Raw genomic sequence first — 16,195 nt, forward strand, 5'->3', positions numbered from 1 at the left:
CTGACCTGGTAACCCCCATCACACTCTGACCTGGTAACCCCCCGTCACTACACACTCTGACCTGGTAACTCCCATCACACTACACACTCTGACCTGGTAACCCCCCCTTCACACTACACATTCTGACCTGGTAACCCCCATCACACTCTGACCTGGTAACCCCCATCACACTCTGACCTGGTAACCCCCATCACACTACACACTCTGACCTGGTAACCCCCCCGTCACTACACACTCTGACCTGGTAACTCCCCTTCACACTACACACTCTGACCTGGTAACTCCCATCACACTACACACTCTGACCTGGTAACCCCCCATCACTACACACTCTGACCTGGTAACTCCCATCACACTACACACTCTGATCTGGTAACCCCCATCACACTACACACTCTGACCTGGTAACTCCCATCACACTACACACTCTGATCTGGTAACCCCCGTCACACTACACACTCTGATCTGGTAACCCCCATCACACTACACACTCTGACCTGGTAACCCCCCGTCACTACACACTCTGACCTGGTAACTCCCATCACACTACACACTCTGACCTGGTAACTCCCATCACACTACACACTCTGACCTGGTAACCCCCATCACACTCTGACCTGGTAACCCCCACTTATTCTAGAAGACTGTCAGCTCAATGTGTGTGTGTGTGTGTGTGTGTGTGTGTGTGTGTGTGTGTGTCTGCGCGCGCGAGTGCACTTGTGTGTAATTCACAGTCTTCCTGTGTGTCCAGTCTGGGAGGGAATGTACCCCAGGATGTGATGACGTGATTGGTGGATTGGCATTCCGCAGCAGCCTCGTCTCTGGTTGGCTGAGGTGACTGCCGTGTGACGTCCCGCATTCTAATCCACCAACCATCGATTTCCTTTAACTAGAAATACAGATGAGGAAGAAGAGGAAAGAGTGGGAGAGGGGGAGGGAAGGAAGGAGAGGGGGAGGAAGGTGAGGGAGAGGAGGAAGGTGAGGGAGACGAGGAAGGAGAGGAGGAAAGAGTGGGGGAGGAGGAAAGAGAGGAGGAAGGAGAGGGAGAGGAGGAAGGTGAGGGAGAGGAGGAGGAAGGAGAGGGGGAGGGAAGGAAGGAGGGAAGGAGGGGGAGGGAAGGAAGGAGAAGGAGAGGAGGAAGGTGAGGGAGAGGAGGAAGGTGAGGGAGAGGAGGAAGGTGAGGGAGAGGGGGAAGGTGAGGGAGAGGAGGAAGGTGAGGGAGAGGAGGAAGGTGAGGGAGAGGAGGGAGAGGAGGAAGGTGAGGGAGAGGAGGAAGGAGAGGGAGAGGAGGAAGGAGAGGGAGAGGATGAAGGAGAGGGAGAGGAGGAAGGTGAGGGAGAGGAGGAAGGTGAGGGAGAGGAGGAAGGAGAGGATGATTCAGTCTGTATAAGTCAGAGTTGAAGTAATAGTGACGTGCCGTTTACCCCATTATCCAAAGTGACTGAGTCAGGGGTGTGCCGTTTACCCCAGTATCCAAAGTGACTGAGTCAGGGGTGTGCCGTTTACCCCAGTATCCAAAGTGACTGAGTCAGGGGTGTGCCGTTTACCCCAGTATCCAAAGTGACTGAGTCAGGGGTGTGCCGTTTATCCCAGTATCCAAAGTGACTGAGTCAGGGGTGTGCCGTTTACCCCAGTATCCAAAGTGACTGAGTCAGGGGTGTGCCGTTTACCCCAGTATCCAAAGTGACTGAGTCAGGGGTGTGCCGTTTACCCCATTATCCAAAGTGACTGAGTCAGGGGTGTGCCGTTTACCCCAGTATCCAAAGTGACTGAGTCAGGGGTGTGCCGTTTACCCCATTATCCAAAGTGACTGAGTCATGGGTGTGCCGTTTACCCCAGTATCCAAAGTGACTGAGTCAGGGGTGTGCCGTTTACCCCAGTATCCAAAGTGACTGAGTCATGGGTGCATACAGATGGGGGGCCCAAGCGGGAATCCAACCCACAATCCTTGGCGTTTCCAGTGCCATACTCTACCGACTGAGCAACACATGACCACTGACTTCAGAGGGGAAAGGTTTTCACATATCAATGTGTGTGTGATGTTTATGGATTCTTCAGCATCAGACTGGGGGAAAAGACTACAGTAGAGACGCTTTCACAGAAGTTGAGTATAACTTGATCGTCGTGTTCTGTGAAGTCCTCGGGGCTCTAGAACACCGGCCCTGGTTCCCATGGCACCCTCCAGGTGTGTGTGTGTGTGGTGGTGTGTACAGGGAGAGAGACCTAGGGGTATGGCAGCACTTTCCAGATGGGCTGACACACAGGAGGAGATAAACAGAATGGGGGAGAGAGATGGACAAAGAGGGATGGTTGTGAATGGAAAAGTTGACTGGGCAGAAGAGACGTTATCTCCCTCTATCTTTCCCTCTAGCTCTCCCTTCTCTTCTCTCCCTCTCTCTCTCCCTTCTCTTCTCTCCCTCTCTCTCTCCCTCTCTCTCCCTTCTCTTCTTTCCTTCTCTCTCTCCCTCTCTCTCTCCCTTCTCTCTTCTCTTCTCTCCCTTCTCTTCTTTCCCTCTCTCTCTCTCTCTCTCTCCCTTCTCTTCTCTCCCTCTCTCTTCTCTTCTCTCTCTCTATCTCTATCTCTCCTCCCGGCGCTTCTTTAATTACTTCCCTCTCCTCATTTCACTCTGGGCGGCTTTGTATTTAATTAATCCTCCCTGAATTTCTTCCCGTTTCATCGCCTCATCCCACCGCAAACACAAACAGGTCCCCATAAACAACAAACAACTTCTAAATCCATTTTCTTTTCTCACTTCTAAAGTTAATGTTCTCTCCCTCTTGACGCAAAGTGTGTGTGTGTGTGTGTGTGTGTGTGTGTGTGTGTGTGTGTGTGTGTGTGTGGAGTCCTACAACCGTGCTTTCTACTCCACTCATGGAGAGGTGAGGCTTCTGTTTCAGATCCATCTACTTGACCAAAAGTAGACATCAATATGGAGTTGTTCCCCCTTTGCTGCTATAACAGCCTCCACTCTTCTGGGAAGGCTTTCCACTAGATGATGGAACATTGCTGCTATAACAGCCTCCACCTCTTCTGGGAAGGCTTTCCACTAGATGTTGGAACATTGCTGCTATAACAGCCTCCACTCTTCTGGGAAGGCTTTCCACTAGATGTTGGAACATTGCTGCTATAACAGCCTCCACTCTTCTGGGAAGGCTTTCCACTAGATGTTGGAACATTGCTGCTATAACAGCCTCCACTCTTCTGGGAAGGCTTTCCACTAGATGTTGGAACATTGCTGCTATAACAGCCTCCACTCTTCTGGGAAGGCTTTCCACTAGATGTTGGAACTTTGCTGCAGGGACTTGCTTCCATTCAGCCACGAGCATTAGTGAGGTCGGGGACTGATGTTGGGCAATTAGGCCTGGCTCACAGTCGGTGTTCCAATTCATCACAAAGGTGTTTGATGGGGTTGAGGTCAGGGCTCTGTGTCGTCCAGTCAAGTTATTCCACAGCGATCTCGACAAACCATTTCTGTATGGACTTTACTTTGTGCACGCACGGGGGCATTGTCATGCTGAAACAGGAAAGGGCCTTCCCTAAACTGCCACAAAGTTGGAAGGAACAGAATCATCTAGAATGTCATTGCATGTTGTAGCTTTAAGGTTTCCCTACACTGGAACTAAGGGGCCCGAACCATGAAAAACAGCCCTAGAACATTATTCCTCCTCCACCAAACTTTACAGTTCTCCTGCCAACCCCAGATTCGTCCGTCGGACTGCCAGATGGTGAAGCGTGATTTGAAGCTCCAGAGAAGGTTTCTACTGCTCCAGATGTCCTATGGGGGTGAACTTTACTCCAGTTTGGCATTGCGTATGGTGATCTTAGGGTTGCGTGCGGCTGCTCGGCCATGGAAACCCATATCATGAAGCTCTGGTGCTGATATTGCTTCTAGAGGACAGTTTAGAACTCGGTAGTGATGCAACAGAGGACAGTTTAGAACTCGGTAGTGATGCAACAGAGGACAGTTTGGAACTCGGTAGTGATGCAACAGAGGACAGTTTGGAACTCGGTAGTGATGCAACAGAGGACAGTTTGGAACTCGGTAGTGATGCAACAGAGGACAGTTTAGAACTCGGTAGTGATGCAACAGAGGACAGTTTAGAACTCGGTAGTGATGCAACAGAGGACAGTTTGGAACTCGGTAGTGATGCAACAGAGGACAGTTTAGAACTCGATAGTGATGCAACAGAGGACAGTTTGGAACTCGGTAGTGATGCAACAGAGGACAGTTTGGAACTCGGTAGTGATGCAACAGAGGACAGTTTGGAACTCGGTAGTGATGCAACAGAGGACAGTTTAGAACTCGGTAGTGATGCAACAGAGGACAGTTTGGAACTCGGTAGTGATGCAACAGAGGACAGTTTGGAACTCGGTAGTGATGCAACAGAGGACAGTTTAGAACTCGGTAGTGATGCAACAGAGGACAGTTTAGAACTCGGTAGTGAGTGTTACAACTGAGGACAGATGATTTTTACATGCTTCAGCACTCAGCAGTCTCGTTCTGTGAGCTTGTATGGTCTACCACTTCACGGCTGAGCCGTTGTTGCTCCTAGATCTTCCCACTTCACAATAACAGCACTTACAGTTGACTGTGTGCTGTCAGCAACGGGTGAGGCTGAAATAGCTGAATCCACTAATTTGTAGAGTTTTCCACGAACTGCTGTATATTTCCACGTACTGCTGTATATTTCCACGTACTGCTGTATATTTCCACGTACTGCTGTATATTTCCACGTACTGCTGTATATTTCCACGTACTGCTGTATATTTCCACGTACTGCTGTATATTTCCACGTACTGCTGTATATTTCCACATACTGCTGTATATTTTCACATACTGCTGTATATTTCCACGTACTGCTGTATATTTCCACGTACTGCTGTATATTTCCACGTACTGCTGTATATTTCCACGTACTGCTGTATATTTCCACGTACTGCTGTATATTTCCACGTACTGCTGTATATTTCCACGTACTGCTGTATATTTCCACATACTGCTGTATATTTTCACATACTGCTGTATATTTCCACGTACTGCTGTATATTTCCACGTACTGCTGTATATTTCCACGTACTGCTGTATATTTCCACGTACTGCTGTATATTTCCACGTACTGCTGTATATTTCCACGTACTGCTGTATATTTCCACGTACTGCTGTATATTTCCACATACTGCTGTATATTTTCACATACTGCTGTATATTTCCACATATTGCTGTATATTTCCACATACTGCTGTCCTCTTACTGTCAACTAGGTTTATTTTCAGCAAACTTAACATTTGTAAATATTTGTATGAACATAACAAGATTCAACAACTGAGATATAAAATGAACAAGTTCCACAGACATGTGACTAACAGAAATGGAATAATGTGTCCCTGAACAAAGGGGGGGGGTCAAAATGAAAAGCAACAGTCAGTATCTGGTGTGGCCACCAGCTGCATTACGTACTGCAGTGCATCTCCTCCTCGTGGACTGCACCAGATGTGCCAGTTCTTGCTATGAGATGTTACCCCACCAAGGCACCTGCAGGTTCCCGGACATTTCTGGAGGGAATGACCCTAGCCCCTAACCCTCCGATCCAACAGGTCCCAGACGTGCTCAATGGGATTGAGATCCAGGTTCTTTGCTGGCCATGGCAGAACACTGACATTCCTGTCTAGCCAGAAATCACACACAGAACAAGCAGTATGGCTGGTGGCATTGTCGTGCTGGAGGGTCATGTCAGGATGAGCCTGCAGGAAGGGTACCACATGAGGGAGGGTCATGTCAGGATGAGTCTGCAGGAAGGGTACCACATGAGGGAGGGTCATGTCAGGATGAGTCTGCAGGAAGGGTACCACATGAGGGAGGAGGATGTCTTCCCTGTAACGCACAGCGTTGAGATTGCCTGCATTGACAACAAGCCCTCTGTCATATGATGATACTGTGACACACCGCCCCAGACCGTGATGGACCCTCCACCTCCAAATGTATCCCGCTCCAGAGTACAGGCCTCTGTGTAACTCTCATTCCTTCGACGATAAACGCGACTCTGACCATCACCCGTGGTGAGACAAAACCGCGACTCGTCAGTAAAGAGCACTTTTTGCCAGTCCTGTCTGGTTCAGCGACGGTGGGTTTGTGCCCAGAGGCGACGTTGTTGACGGTGATGTCTGGTGAGGACCTGCCTTACAACAGGTCTACAAGCCCTCAGTCCAGCCTCTCTCAGCCCATTGCGGACAGTCTGAGCACTGATGGAGGGATTGTGCGTTCCTGGTGTAACACGGGCAGTTGTTGTGGCCATCCTGTACCTGTCCTGCAGGTGTGATGTTCGGATGTACCGATCCTGTGCAGGTGTTGTTACACGTGGTCTGCCACTGCGAGGATGATCAGCTGTCCATCCTGTCTCACTGTAGCGCTGTCTTAGGCGTCTCACAGTACGGACATTGCAATTTATTACCCTGGCCACATCTGCAGTCCTCATGCCTCCTTGCAACATGCCTAAGGCACGTTTGCGCAGATGAGATGGGACCCTGGGCATCTTTCTTTTGGTATTTCCAGAGTCAGTAGAAAGGCCTCTTTAGTGTCCTAAGTTTTCATAACTGTAACCTTAATTGCCTACCGTCTGTAAGCTGTTGGTGTCTTAACGACCGTTCCACAGGTGCATGTTCATTCATTGTTTATGGTTCATTGAACAAGCATGGGAAACAGTGTTTAAACCCTTTTGCAACGAAGATCTGTGAAGTTATTAGGATGATCTTTGAAAGACAGGGTCCTGAAAAAGGGACGTTTTCTTTTTGTTGCTGAGGTTCTATATGTAGTGTGCTTTTAACTGACCCCTTCTCCCTGTCTCTTCTCTCCCTCTCCCTGTCTCTTCTTTCCCCCTCCTAACTGACCCCTTCTCCCTGTCTCTTATTTCTCTCTCCTAACTGACCCCTTCTCCCTGTCTCTTCTTTCTCTCTCCTCCAGTCCAGTGGAGGTGCTGTGGGCAGTGGAGGCAGTATGCAGCTGATGGAGACAGACTTCAGTCGGACCCTGAGAGAGATGGTGGACCTCCACCTGCACCACCAGAAGAGCATCCCAGCCTTCCTCTCTGCTGTGACTCTCGACCTCTTCAGCCGACAGACCACGGTCTGATTTGACCCTCGACCTCTTCAGCCGACAGACCACGGTCCGACTTGACCCTTGACCTCTTCAGCCGACAGACCACGGTCCGACTTGACCCTCGACCTCTTCAGCCGACAGACCACGGTGCGACTTGACCCTCGACCCCTTCAGCCGACAGACCACAGTCTGACTTGACCCTCGACCTCTTCAGCCGACAGACCACAGTCTGACTTGACCCTCGACCTCTTCAGCCGACAGACCACGGTTCGACTTGACCCTCGACCCCTTCAGCCGACAGACCACAGTCTGACTTGACCCTCGACCTCTTCAGCCGACAGACCACCGTCTGACTTGACCCCACCCCCGGGGTTGAGGGTGTCCTGTGATGTTATATGACCCGTGACCTCATTGTTTGAAATGTGATGTCATTGCCTTAACCTCTTCACATAATGGTTAAGGTTAGGATTGGGGGTTAGCTGATCCTAGATCTGTCATTGTTTTCCCGACCTGTGATGTCGTCATGTGACCCCCCCTCCCCCCCCGAGGTGACCTACGACCTCACCTATCTGACCTGTGACGTCATGGTCTGATTGACAGCTGTGCGACGGACTCTGATGATAATAATCTAAAGTTAAATAAACGGAGTCGCTGTCTAGACTCTCCACAGGAAGTCACACCTTTACAACAGAATATCATTATAGATGTTTCTCCACAGGAAGTTACACCTTTACAACAGAATATCTTTATAGATGTTTCTCCACAGGAAGTTACACCTTTACAACAGAATATCATTATAGATGTTTCTCCACAGGAAGTTACACCTTTACAACAGAATATCATTACTTTCAGTCAGATGTTCTGTTATTGTTTCTCTACTTCCTGTGTTGATCTCTGTAACCTTCAGTCAGATGTTCTGTTATTGTTTCTCTACTTCCTGTGTTGATCTCTGTAACCTTCAGTCAGATGTTCTGTTGTTGTGTCTCTACTTCCTGTGTTGATCTCTGTAACCTTCAGTCAGATGTTCTCTTGTTGTTTCACTACTTCCTGTTTTGATCTTTGCTCGAAAGTTGTTGTTTTCAACAGAAGGTTCATATGGCTTCATGTTGGACACACAACCCGTATGTCATTTTAAACGGACACACAACTATCATCTTGTTATTTTCTTGTAAATGGAAAGTGGAGAAAAAGGTTGAACCTGAATGAATTGATTTGTAATTAGAACCAACAGCTCTATCGCTTCTTACCTCTGAGTCTGTTTTGTTTTCTGAATCCCATTTCTGAGTCAATCTACACTGAACAAAAAAAATAGAAACGCAACATTGTAACATATTTAGCAAACATTTCTCTACCATGAGCCGCCTCCGATGTCGTTTTTAGAGAATTTGGCAGTACGTCCAACCGGCCTCACAACCACAGACCACGTGTTACCATGCCAGCCCAGGACCTCCACGTCCGGCTTCTTCACCTGCAGGATCGTCTGAGACCAGCCACCCGAACAGCTGATGGAACTGAGGAGTATTTCAGTGGCTGTGCCCAGTCATGTGATATAGATTAGGGCCTAATTAATGTATTTAAATTGACTGATTTCCTTCTATGAACTGTACCTCGGTAAAACTGTTGCGTTTATCTTTCTGTTCAGTATAATTATGACGTGTGGAATGTTATTTCAGACATGAATTGAGTTAATAAAGAATGAATCCAACGAGACGTGTTTGTCTGTGAGGGTGAGGTGTGAGGGGGTGTGTGTGTGTGGTGTGTGAGGGTGCATTCAAGACTGGAAACTCAAGACAAAATTAGGTGAAATCGTGATGTAAAAACATTGAAGTCAGAAGGGGAGGTCAAATCGTGACATCAGTGAGGTCAGATGGTGAGGTCAAATCGTGACATCAGTGAGGTCAGATGGTCAGTGATCTTTCGGTTGGAAAGTCGGAGCTCTCAGAAGAAACCTGAATTTCCCAGTTAGATGACCGTTCAAAACCATTTTCCCAGTCAGAGCTAGTCCCCCCCCCCCTCAGAGTTCCCAGTCAGAGCTAGTCCCCCCCCCTCAGAGTTCCCAGTCAGAGCTAGTCCCCTCCCCCCCCTCAGAGTTCCCAGTCAGAGCTAGTCCCCCCCCCCCCCCCCCTCTCAGAGTTCCCAGTTGTCTTGAAGGCAGCATGAGCACACACTTGTCCTTGTGTTTTTGTGTGTGCATGCTTGTGAGTGAGTTGTAGTACTGTAGGCTGTAAATCATTAGTCAGCCAGACTAGTTACCAGGGGAGAGGAGTGATGGAGAGTATCATACCCATTATCTCTCTCACACACACACCCCCACACCCACATACACATACCCCCACACACACACACACACACCCACACACAATGCCACACATACACACACACACCCCCACATACACCCCCCCCCCCCCCCACACACACATACACCCCCACATACACACACACACACCACCTGGCTGTGTCCACCCTGGGAATACCTTCTCTGTTCTAGTGATGGGGGGATACCTTCTCTGTTCTAGTGATGGGGGGATACCTTCTCTGTTCTAGTGATGGGGGATACCTTCTCTGTTCTAGTGATGGGGGATACCTTCTCTGTTCTAGTGATGGGGGGATACCTTCTCTGTTCTAGTGATGGGGGGATACCTTCTCTGTTCTAGTGATGGGGGGATACCTTCTCTGTTCTAGTGATGGGGGGATACCTTCTCTGTTCTAGTGATGGAGGGATACCTTCTCTGTTCTAGTGATGGGGGGATACCTTCTCTGTTCTAGTGATGGGGGGATACCTTCTCTGTTCTAGTGATGGGGGGGATACCTTCTCTGTTCTAGTGATGGGGGGGATACCTTCTCTGTTCTAGTGATGGGGGAATACCTTCTCTGTTCTAGTGATGGGGGGGATACCTTCTCTGTTCTAGTGATGGGGGGATACCTTCTCTGTTCTAGTGATGGGGGGGATACCTTCTCTGTTCTAGTGATGGGGGGATACCTTCTCTGTTCTAGTGATGGGGGGATACCTTCTCTGTTCTAGTGATGGGGGGATACCTTCTCTGTTCTAGTGATGGGGGGATACCTTCTCTGTTCTAGTGATGGGGGGGATACCTTCTCTGTTCTAGTGATGGGGGGGATACCTTCTCTGTTCTAGTGATGGGGGGATACCTTCTCTGTTCTAGTGATGGGGAATACCTTCTCTGTTCTAGTGATGGGGGGGATACCTTCTCTGTTCTAGTGATGGGGGGATACCTTCTCTGTTCTAGTGATGGGGGGATACCTTCTCTGTTCTAGTGATGGGGGGATACCTTCTCTGTTCTAGTGATGGGGGGATACCTTCTCTGTTCTAGTGATGGGGGGATACCTTCTCTGTTCTAGTGATGGGGGGGATACCTTCTCTGTTCTAGTGATGGGGGGATACCTTCTCTGTTCTAGTGATGGGGGATACCTTCTCTGTTCTAGTGATGGGGGGGATACCTTCTCTGTTCTAGTGATGGGGGGGATACCTTCTCTGTTCTAGTGATGGGGGGATACCTTCTCTGTTCTAGTGATGGGGGGATACCTTCTCTGTTCTAGTGATGGGGGATACCTTCTCTGTTCTAGTGATGGGGGGGATACCTTCTCTGTTCTAGTGATGGGGGGGATACCTTCTCTGTTCTAGTGATGGGGGGGATACCTTCTCTGTTCTAGTGATGGGGGGGATACCTTCTCTGTTCTAGTGATGGGGGGGATACCTTCTCTGTTCTAGTGATGGGGGAATACCTTCTCTGTTCTAGTGATGGGGGATACCTTCTCTGTTCTAGTGATGGGGGATACCTTCTCTGTTCTAGTGATGGGGGATACCTTCTCTGTTCTAGTGATGGGGGGATACCTTCTCTGTTCTAGTGATGGGGGATACCTTCTCTGTTCTAGTGATGGGGGATACCTTCTCTGTTCTAGTGATGGGGGATACCTTCTCTGTTCTAGTGATGGGGGGGATACCTTCTCTGTTCTAGTGATGGGGGATACCTTCTCTGTTCTAGTGATGGGGGATACCTTCTCTGTTCTAGTGATGGGGGGGATACCTTCTCTGTTCTAGTGATGGGGGAATACCGCTAAATAAGACCACTGCACTGAGGATAGGAAACACTGTCACCACGGATACATCTACGATAATCCATCATTAAAATAAGCATTTTCCACGGCTGGCCATGCTTTCCACCTGGCTACCCCTACCACCGGCCAACACCTCAGCAACCCCTGTAGCAACTAGTCCAAAGCCTCCCCCATTTCTCCTTCATCCAAGTCCAGATAGCTGATGTTCTGAAGGAGCTACAAAATCTGGACCCCTACAAATCAGCAGGACTAGACAATCTGGACCCTCTCTTCCTAAAATTATCCTAAAATTATCAGCTGAAATTGTTGCAACCCCTATTACTAGCCTGTTCAACATCTCTTTCGTATTGTCTGAGATCCCCAAAGACTGGAAAGCTGCCGCGGTCATCCCCCTCTTCAAAGGGGTTGACACTTGAACGCCAAGTTAACAATCCCACCGTACCTTCTCTGCTATGCAATCTGGTTTCCGAGCTGGTCATGGATGCACCTCAGCCACGCTCAAGGTCCTAAACGATATCATAACCGCCATCGATAAAAGACATTACTGTGCAGCCGTATTCATCGACCTGGCCAAGGCTTTCGACTCTGTCAATCACAACATTGTTATTGGCAGACTCGACAGCCTTGGTTTCTCTAATGATTGCCTCGCCTGGTTTACCAACTACTTCTCTGATAGAGTTCAGTGTGTCAAATCGGAGGGCCTGTTGTCTGGACCTCTGACAGTCTCTATGGGGGTGCCACAAGGTTAAATTCTCGGGCCGACTCTCTTCTCTGTATACATCAATGATGTCGCTCTTGCTGCTGGTGATTCTTTGATCCACCTCTACGCAGACGACACCATTCTGTATACTTCTGGCCCCTCCTTGGACACTGTGTTAACTAACCTCCAGACGAGCTTCAATGCCATACAACTCTGGTACAGTAGGAGAGGAAGGAGAGGAAGCTGATGCAGTACGAGAGTGGAGAGAGAGGAGAGGAAACGAGTGGAGAGATGGAGGAGATGAAACAAGTGGAGAGATGGAGAGGAAACAAATGGAGAGAGAGAGTGGGATGAGAGGAGAGGAAACGAGTGAAGAGAGAGAGGGGGATGAGAGGAGAGGAGAGGAAACGAGTGGATTGAGAGAGAAATAGGGGGATGAGAGGAGAGGAAATATGTGGAGAGAGAGGGAGCTGAGATGAGACACATTTTACTTATTCCATCTTCCTCTGATACATTCAAATAGAGGGAGAGTAAAATGTATCCCTCTCTCTTTACTCTCCCTCTCTCTCTTTACTCTCCCTCTCTCTTTACTCTCCCTCTCTCTCTTTACTCTCTCCCTCTCTCTCTTTACTCTCCCTCTCTCTCTTTATTCTCCCTCTCTTTACTCTCCCTCTCTCTTTACTCTCCCTCTCTTTACTCTCCCTCTTTACTCTCCATCTCTTTACTCTCTCTCCCTCTCTCTCTTTACTCTCCCTCTCTCATCTTTACTCTCCCTCTCTTTACTCTCCCGTTCTCTCTTTACTCTCCCTCTCTCTCTCTTTACTCTCCCTCTCTTTACTGTCCCTCTCTCTCTTTACTTTCCCTCTCTCTCTTTACTCTACCTCTCTTTACTGTCCCTCTCTTTACTCTCCCTCTCTTTACTCTCCCGTTCTCTCTTTACTCTCCCTCTCTCTCTCTTTACTCTCCCTCTCTTTACTCTCCCGTTCTCTCTTTACTTTCCCTCTCTCTCTTTACTCTCCCTCTCTTTACTGTCCCTCTCTTTACTCTCCCTCTCTTTACTCTCCCGTTCTCTCTTTACTCTCCCTCTCTCTCTCTTTACTCTCCCTCTCTTTACTCTCCCGTTCTCTCTTTACTTTCCCTCTCTCTCTTTACTCTCCCTCTCTTTACTGTCCCTCTCTCTCTTTACTTTCCCTCTCTCTCTTTACTCTCCCTCTCTTTACTGTCCCTCTCTCTCTTTACTCTCCCTCTCTCTCTTTACTCTCCCTCTCTCTCTTTACTCTCCCTCTCTCTTGGTTACGGAACTCTGGTGTGGCTTGTCGTCATTGGATACGAAGCTGTGTCTGGGTGTGAGTGTCGTGCCTGGACCGTTAATTGATGAATTAGAATCATTGATTGGCTAGAGAGAGACAATCACCTGGTGTCACTCCTCGATCTATACTGATTAGGGTGTGTGTGTGTGTGTGTGTGTGTGTGTGTGTGCGTGTGCGTGCGTGCGTGCTATTGATTGGCTAGAGAGAGAGACAGACGCTCAACTGGGGCCCGAAGGAAATCAGGAAATCTACTCCTTTTTTACACATTTTGATCGAAGCACTATATAAACATCTAAATATATAAACATATAAACATAAATATATAAACATCTAAACATCTAAATATATAAACATATAAATATATAAACCACTAAACATATAAACATCTAAATATATAAACATCTAAATATATAAACATATAAATATATAAACATATAAATATATAAACATATAAACATCTAAACATATAAACATCTAAACATCTACATATATAAACATCTAAATATATAAACATCTAAATATATAAACATCTAAATATATAAACATCTAAATATATAAACATATAAATATATAAACATCTAAATATATAAACATATAAATATATAAACATCTAAATATATAAACATCTAAATATATAAACATCTAAATATATAAACATATAAATATATAAACATCTAAATATATAAACATATAAATATATAAACATCTAAATATATAAATATATAAACATATAAATATATAAACATATAAATATATAAACATCTAAATATATAAACATATAAACATATAAACATCTAAATATATAAACATCTAAATATATAAACATCTAAATATATAAACATATAAATATATAAACATATAAATATATAAACATCTAAATATATAAACATCTAAATATATAAACATCTAAATATATAAACATATAAATATATAAACATCTAAATATATAAACATCTAAATATATAAACATATAAATATATAAACATATAAATATATAAACATATAAATATATAAACATCTAAATATATAAACATCTAAATATATAAACATCTAAATATATAAACATCTAAATATATAAACATATAAATATATAAACATCTAAATATATAAACATCTAAATATATAAACATATAAATATATAAACATCTAAATATATAAACATCTAAATATATAAACATATAAATATATAAACATCTAAATATATAAATATATAAACATATAAATATATAAACATCTAAATATATAAACATCTAAATATATAAACATATAAACATATAAACATCTAAATATATAAACATCTAAACATATAAATATATAAACATCTAAATATATAAACATCTAAACATATAAATATATAAACATCTAAATATATAAACATCTAAATATATAAACATATAAATATATAAACATATAAATATATAAACATATAAATATATAAACATATAAATATATAAACATATAAATATATAAACATCTAAATATATAAACATCTAAATATATAAACATATAAATATATAAACATATAAATATATAAACATCTAAATATATAAACATCTAAATATATAAACATATAAATATATAAACATCTAAATATATAAATATATAAACATATAAATATATAAACATCTAAATATATAAACATCTAAATATATAAACATATAAACATATAAACATCTAAATATATAAACATCTAAACATATAAATATATAAACATCTAAATATATAAACATCTAAACATATAAATATATAAACATCTAAATATATAAACATCTAAATATATAAACATATAAATATATAAACATATAAATATATAAACATATAAATATATAAACATATAAATATATAAACATATAAATATATAAACATCTAAATATATAAACATATAAATATATAAACATATAAATATATAAACATATAAATATATAAACATCTAAATATATAAACATCTAAATATATAAACATATAAATATATAAACATATAAATATATAAACATCTAAATATATAAACATCTAAATATATAAACATATAAACATATAAACATATAAATATGTAAACATATAAATATATAAACATCTAAATATATAAACATATAAATATATAAACATATAAATATATAAACATCTAAACATATAAATATATAAACATCTAAACATCTAAATATATAAACATATAAATATATAAACATATAAATATATAAACATCTAAATATATAAACATCTAAACATCTAAATATATAAACATATAAATATATAAACATATAAATATATAAACATCTAAATATATAAACATATAAATATATAAACATATAAATATATAAACATCTAAATATATAAACATATAAATATATAAACATATAAATATATAAACATCTAAATATATAAACATCTAAATATATAAACATATAAATATATAAACATATAAACATCTAAATATATAAACATCTAAACATCTAAATATATAAACATATAAATATATAAACATATAAATATATAAACATCTAAATATATAAACATATAAATATATAAACATATAAATATCTAAACATCTAAATATATAAACATATAAACATATAAATATATAAACATATAAACATCTAAATATATAAACATCTAAACATCTAAATATATAAACATATAAATATATAAACATATAAATATATAAACATCTAAATATATAAACATATAAATATATAAACATATAAATATATAAACATATAAATATATAAACATATAAATATATAAACATCTAAATATATAAACATCTAAACATATAAATATATAAACATCTAAATATATAAACATCTAAACATATAAATATATAAACATATAAATATATAAACATCTAAATATATAAACATATAAATATATAAACATATAAATATATAAACATCTAAATATATAAACATCTAAATATATAAACATATAAATATATAAACATATAAATATATAAACATCTAAATATATAAACATCTAAATATATAAACATCTAAATATATAAACATATAAATATATAA

General features: G+C 42.3%; 1 protein-coding gene across 2 annotated transcripts in view; it reads left to right on the top strand.

Moving 5' to 3' along the window:
* The window catches only part of LOC118940177 (mitotic spindle assembly checkpoint protein MAD1-like), a 102,570-nt gene extending 93,771 nt beyond the window's left edge, over positions 1-8,799 (top strand). For both annotated transcript variants that reach the window (XM_036948491.1, XM_036948492.1), the window contains one exon: positions 6,960-8,799. In XM_036948491.1, coding sequence (XP_036804386.1) covers positions 6,960-7,127 — 168 coding nt within the window. In that variant the 3' untranslated portion in view covers positions 7,128-8,799. The remainder of the gene's footprint in view (positions 1-6,959) is intronic.
* Positions 8,800-16,195: the final 7,396 nt, after the last annotated feature.

The sequence above is a fragment of the Oncorhynchus mykiss genome, chromosome 17 (assembly GCF_013265735.2).
Source record: "Oncorhynchus mykiss isolate Arlee chromosome 17, USDA_OmykA_1.1, whole genome shotgun sequence".
In the NCBI taxonomy this organism is placed as follows: Eukaryota; Metazoa; Chordata; class Actinopteri; order Salmoniformes; family Salmonidae; genus Oncorhynchus; species Oncorhynchus mykiss.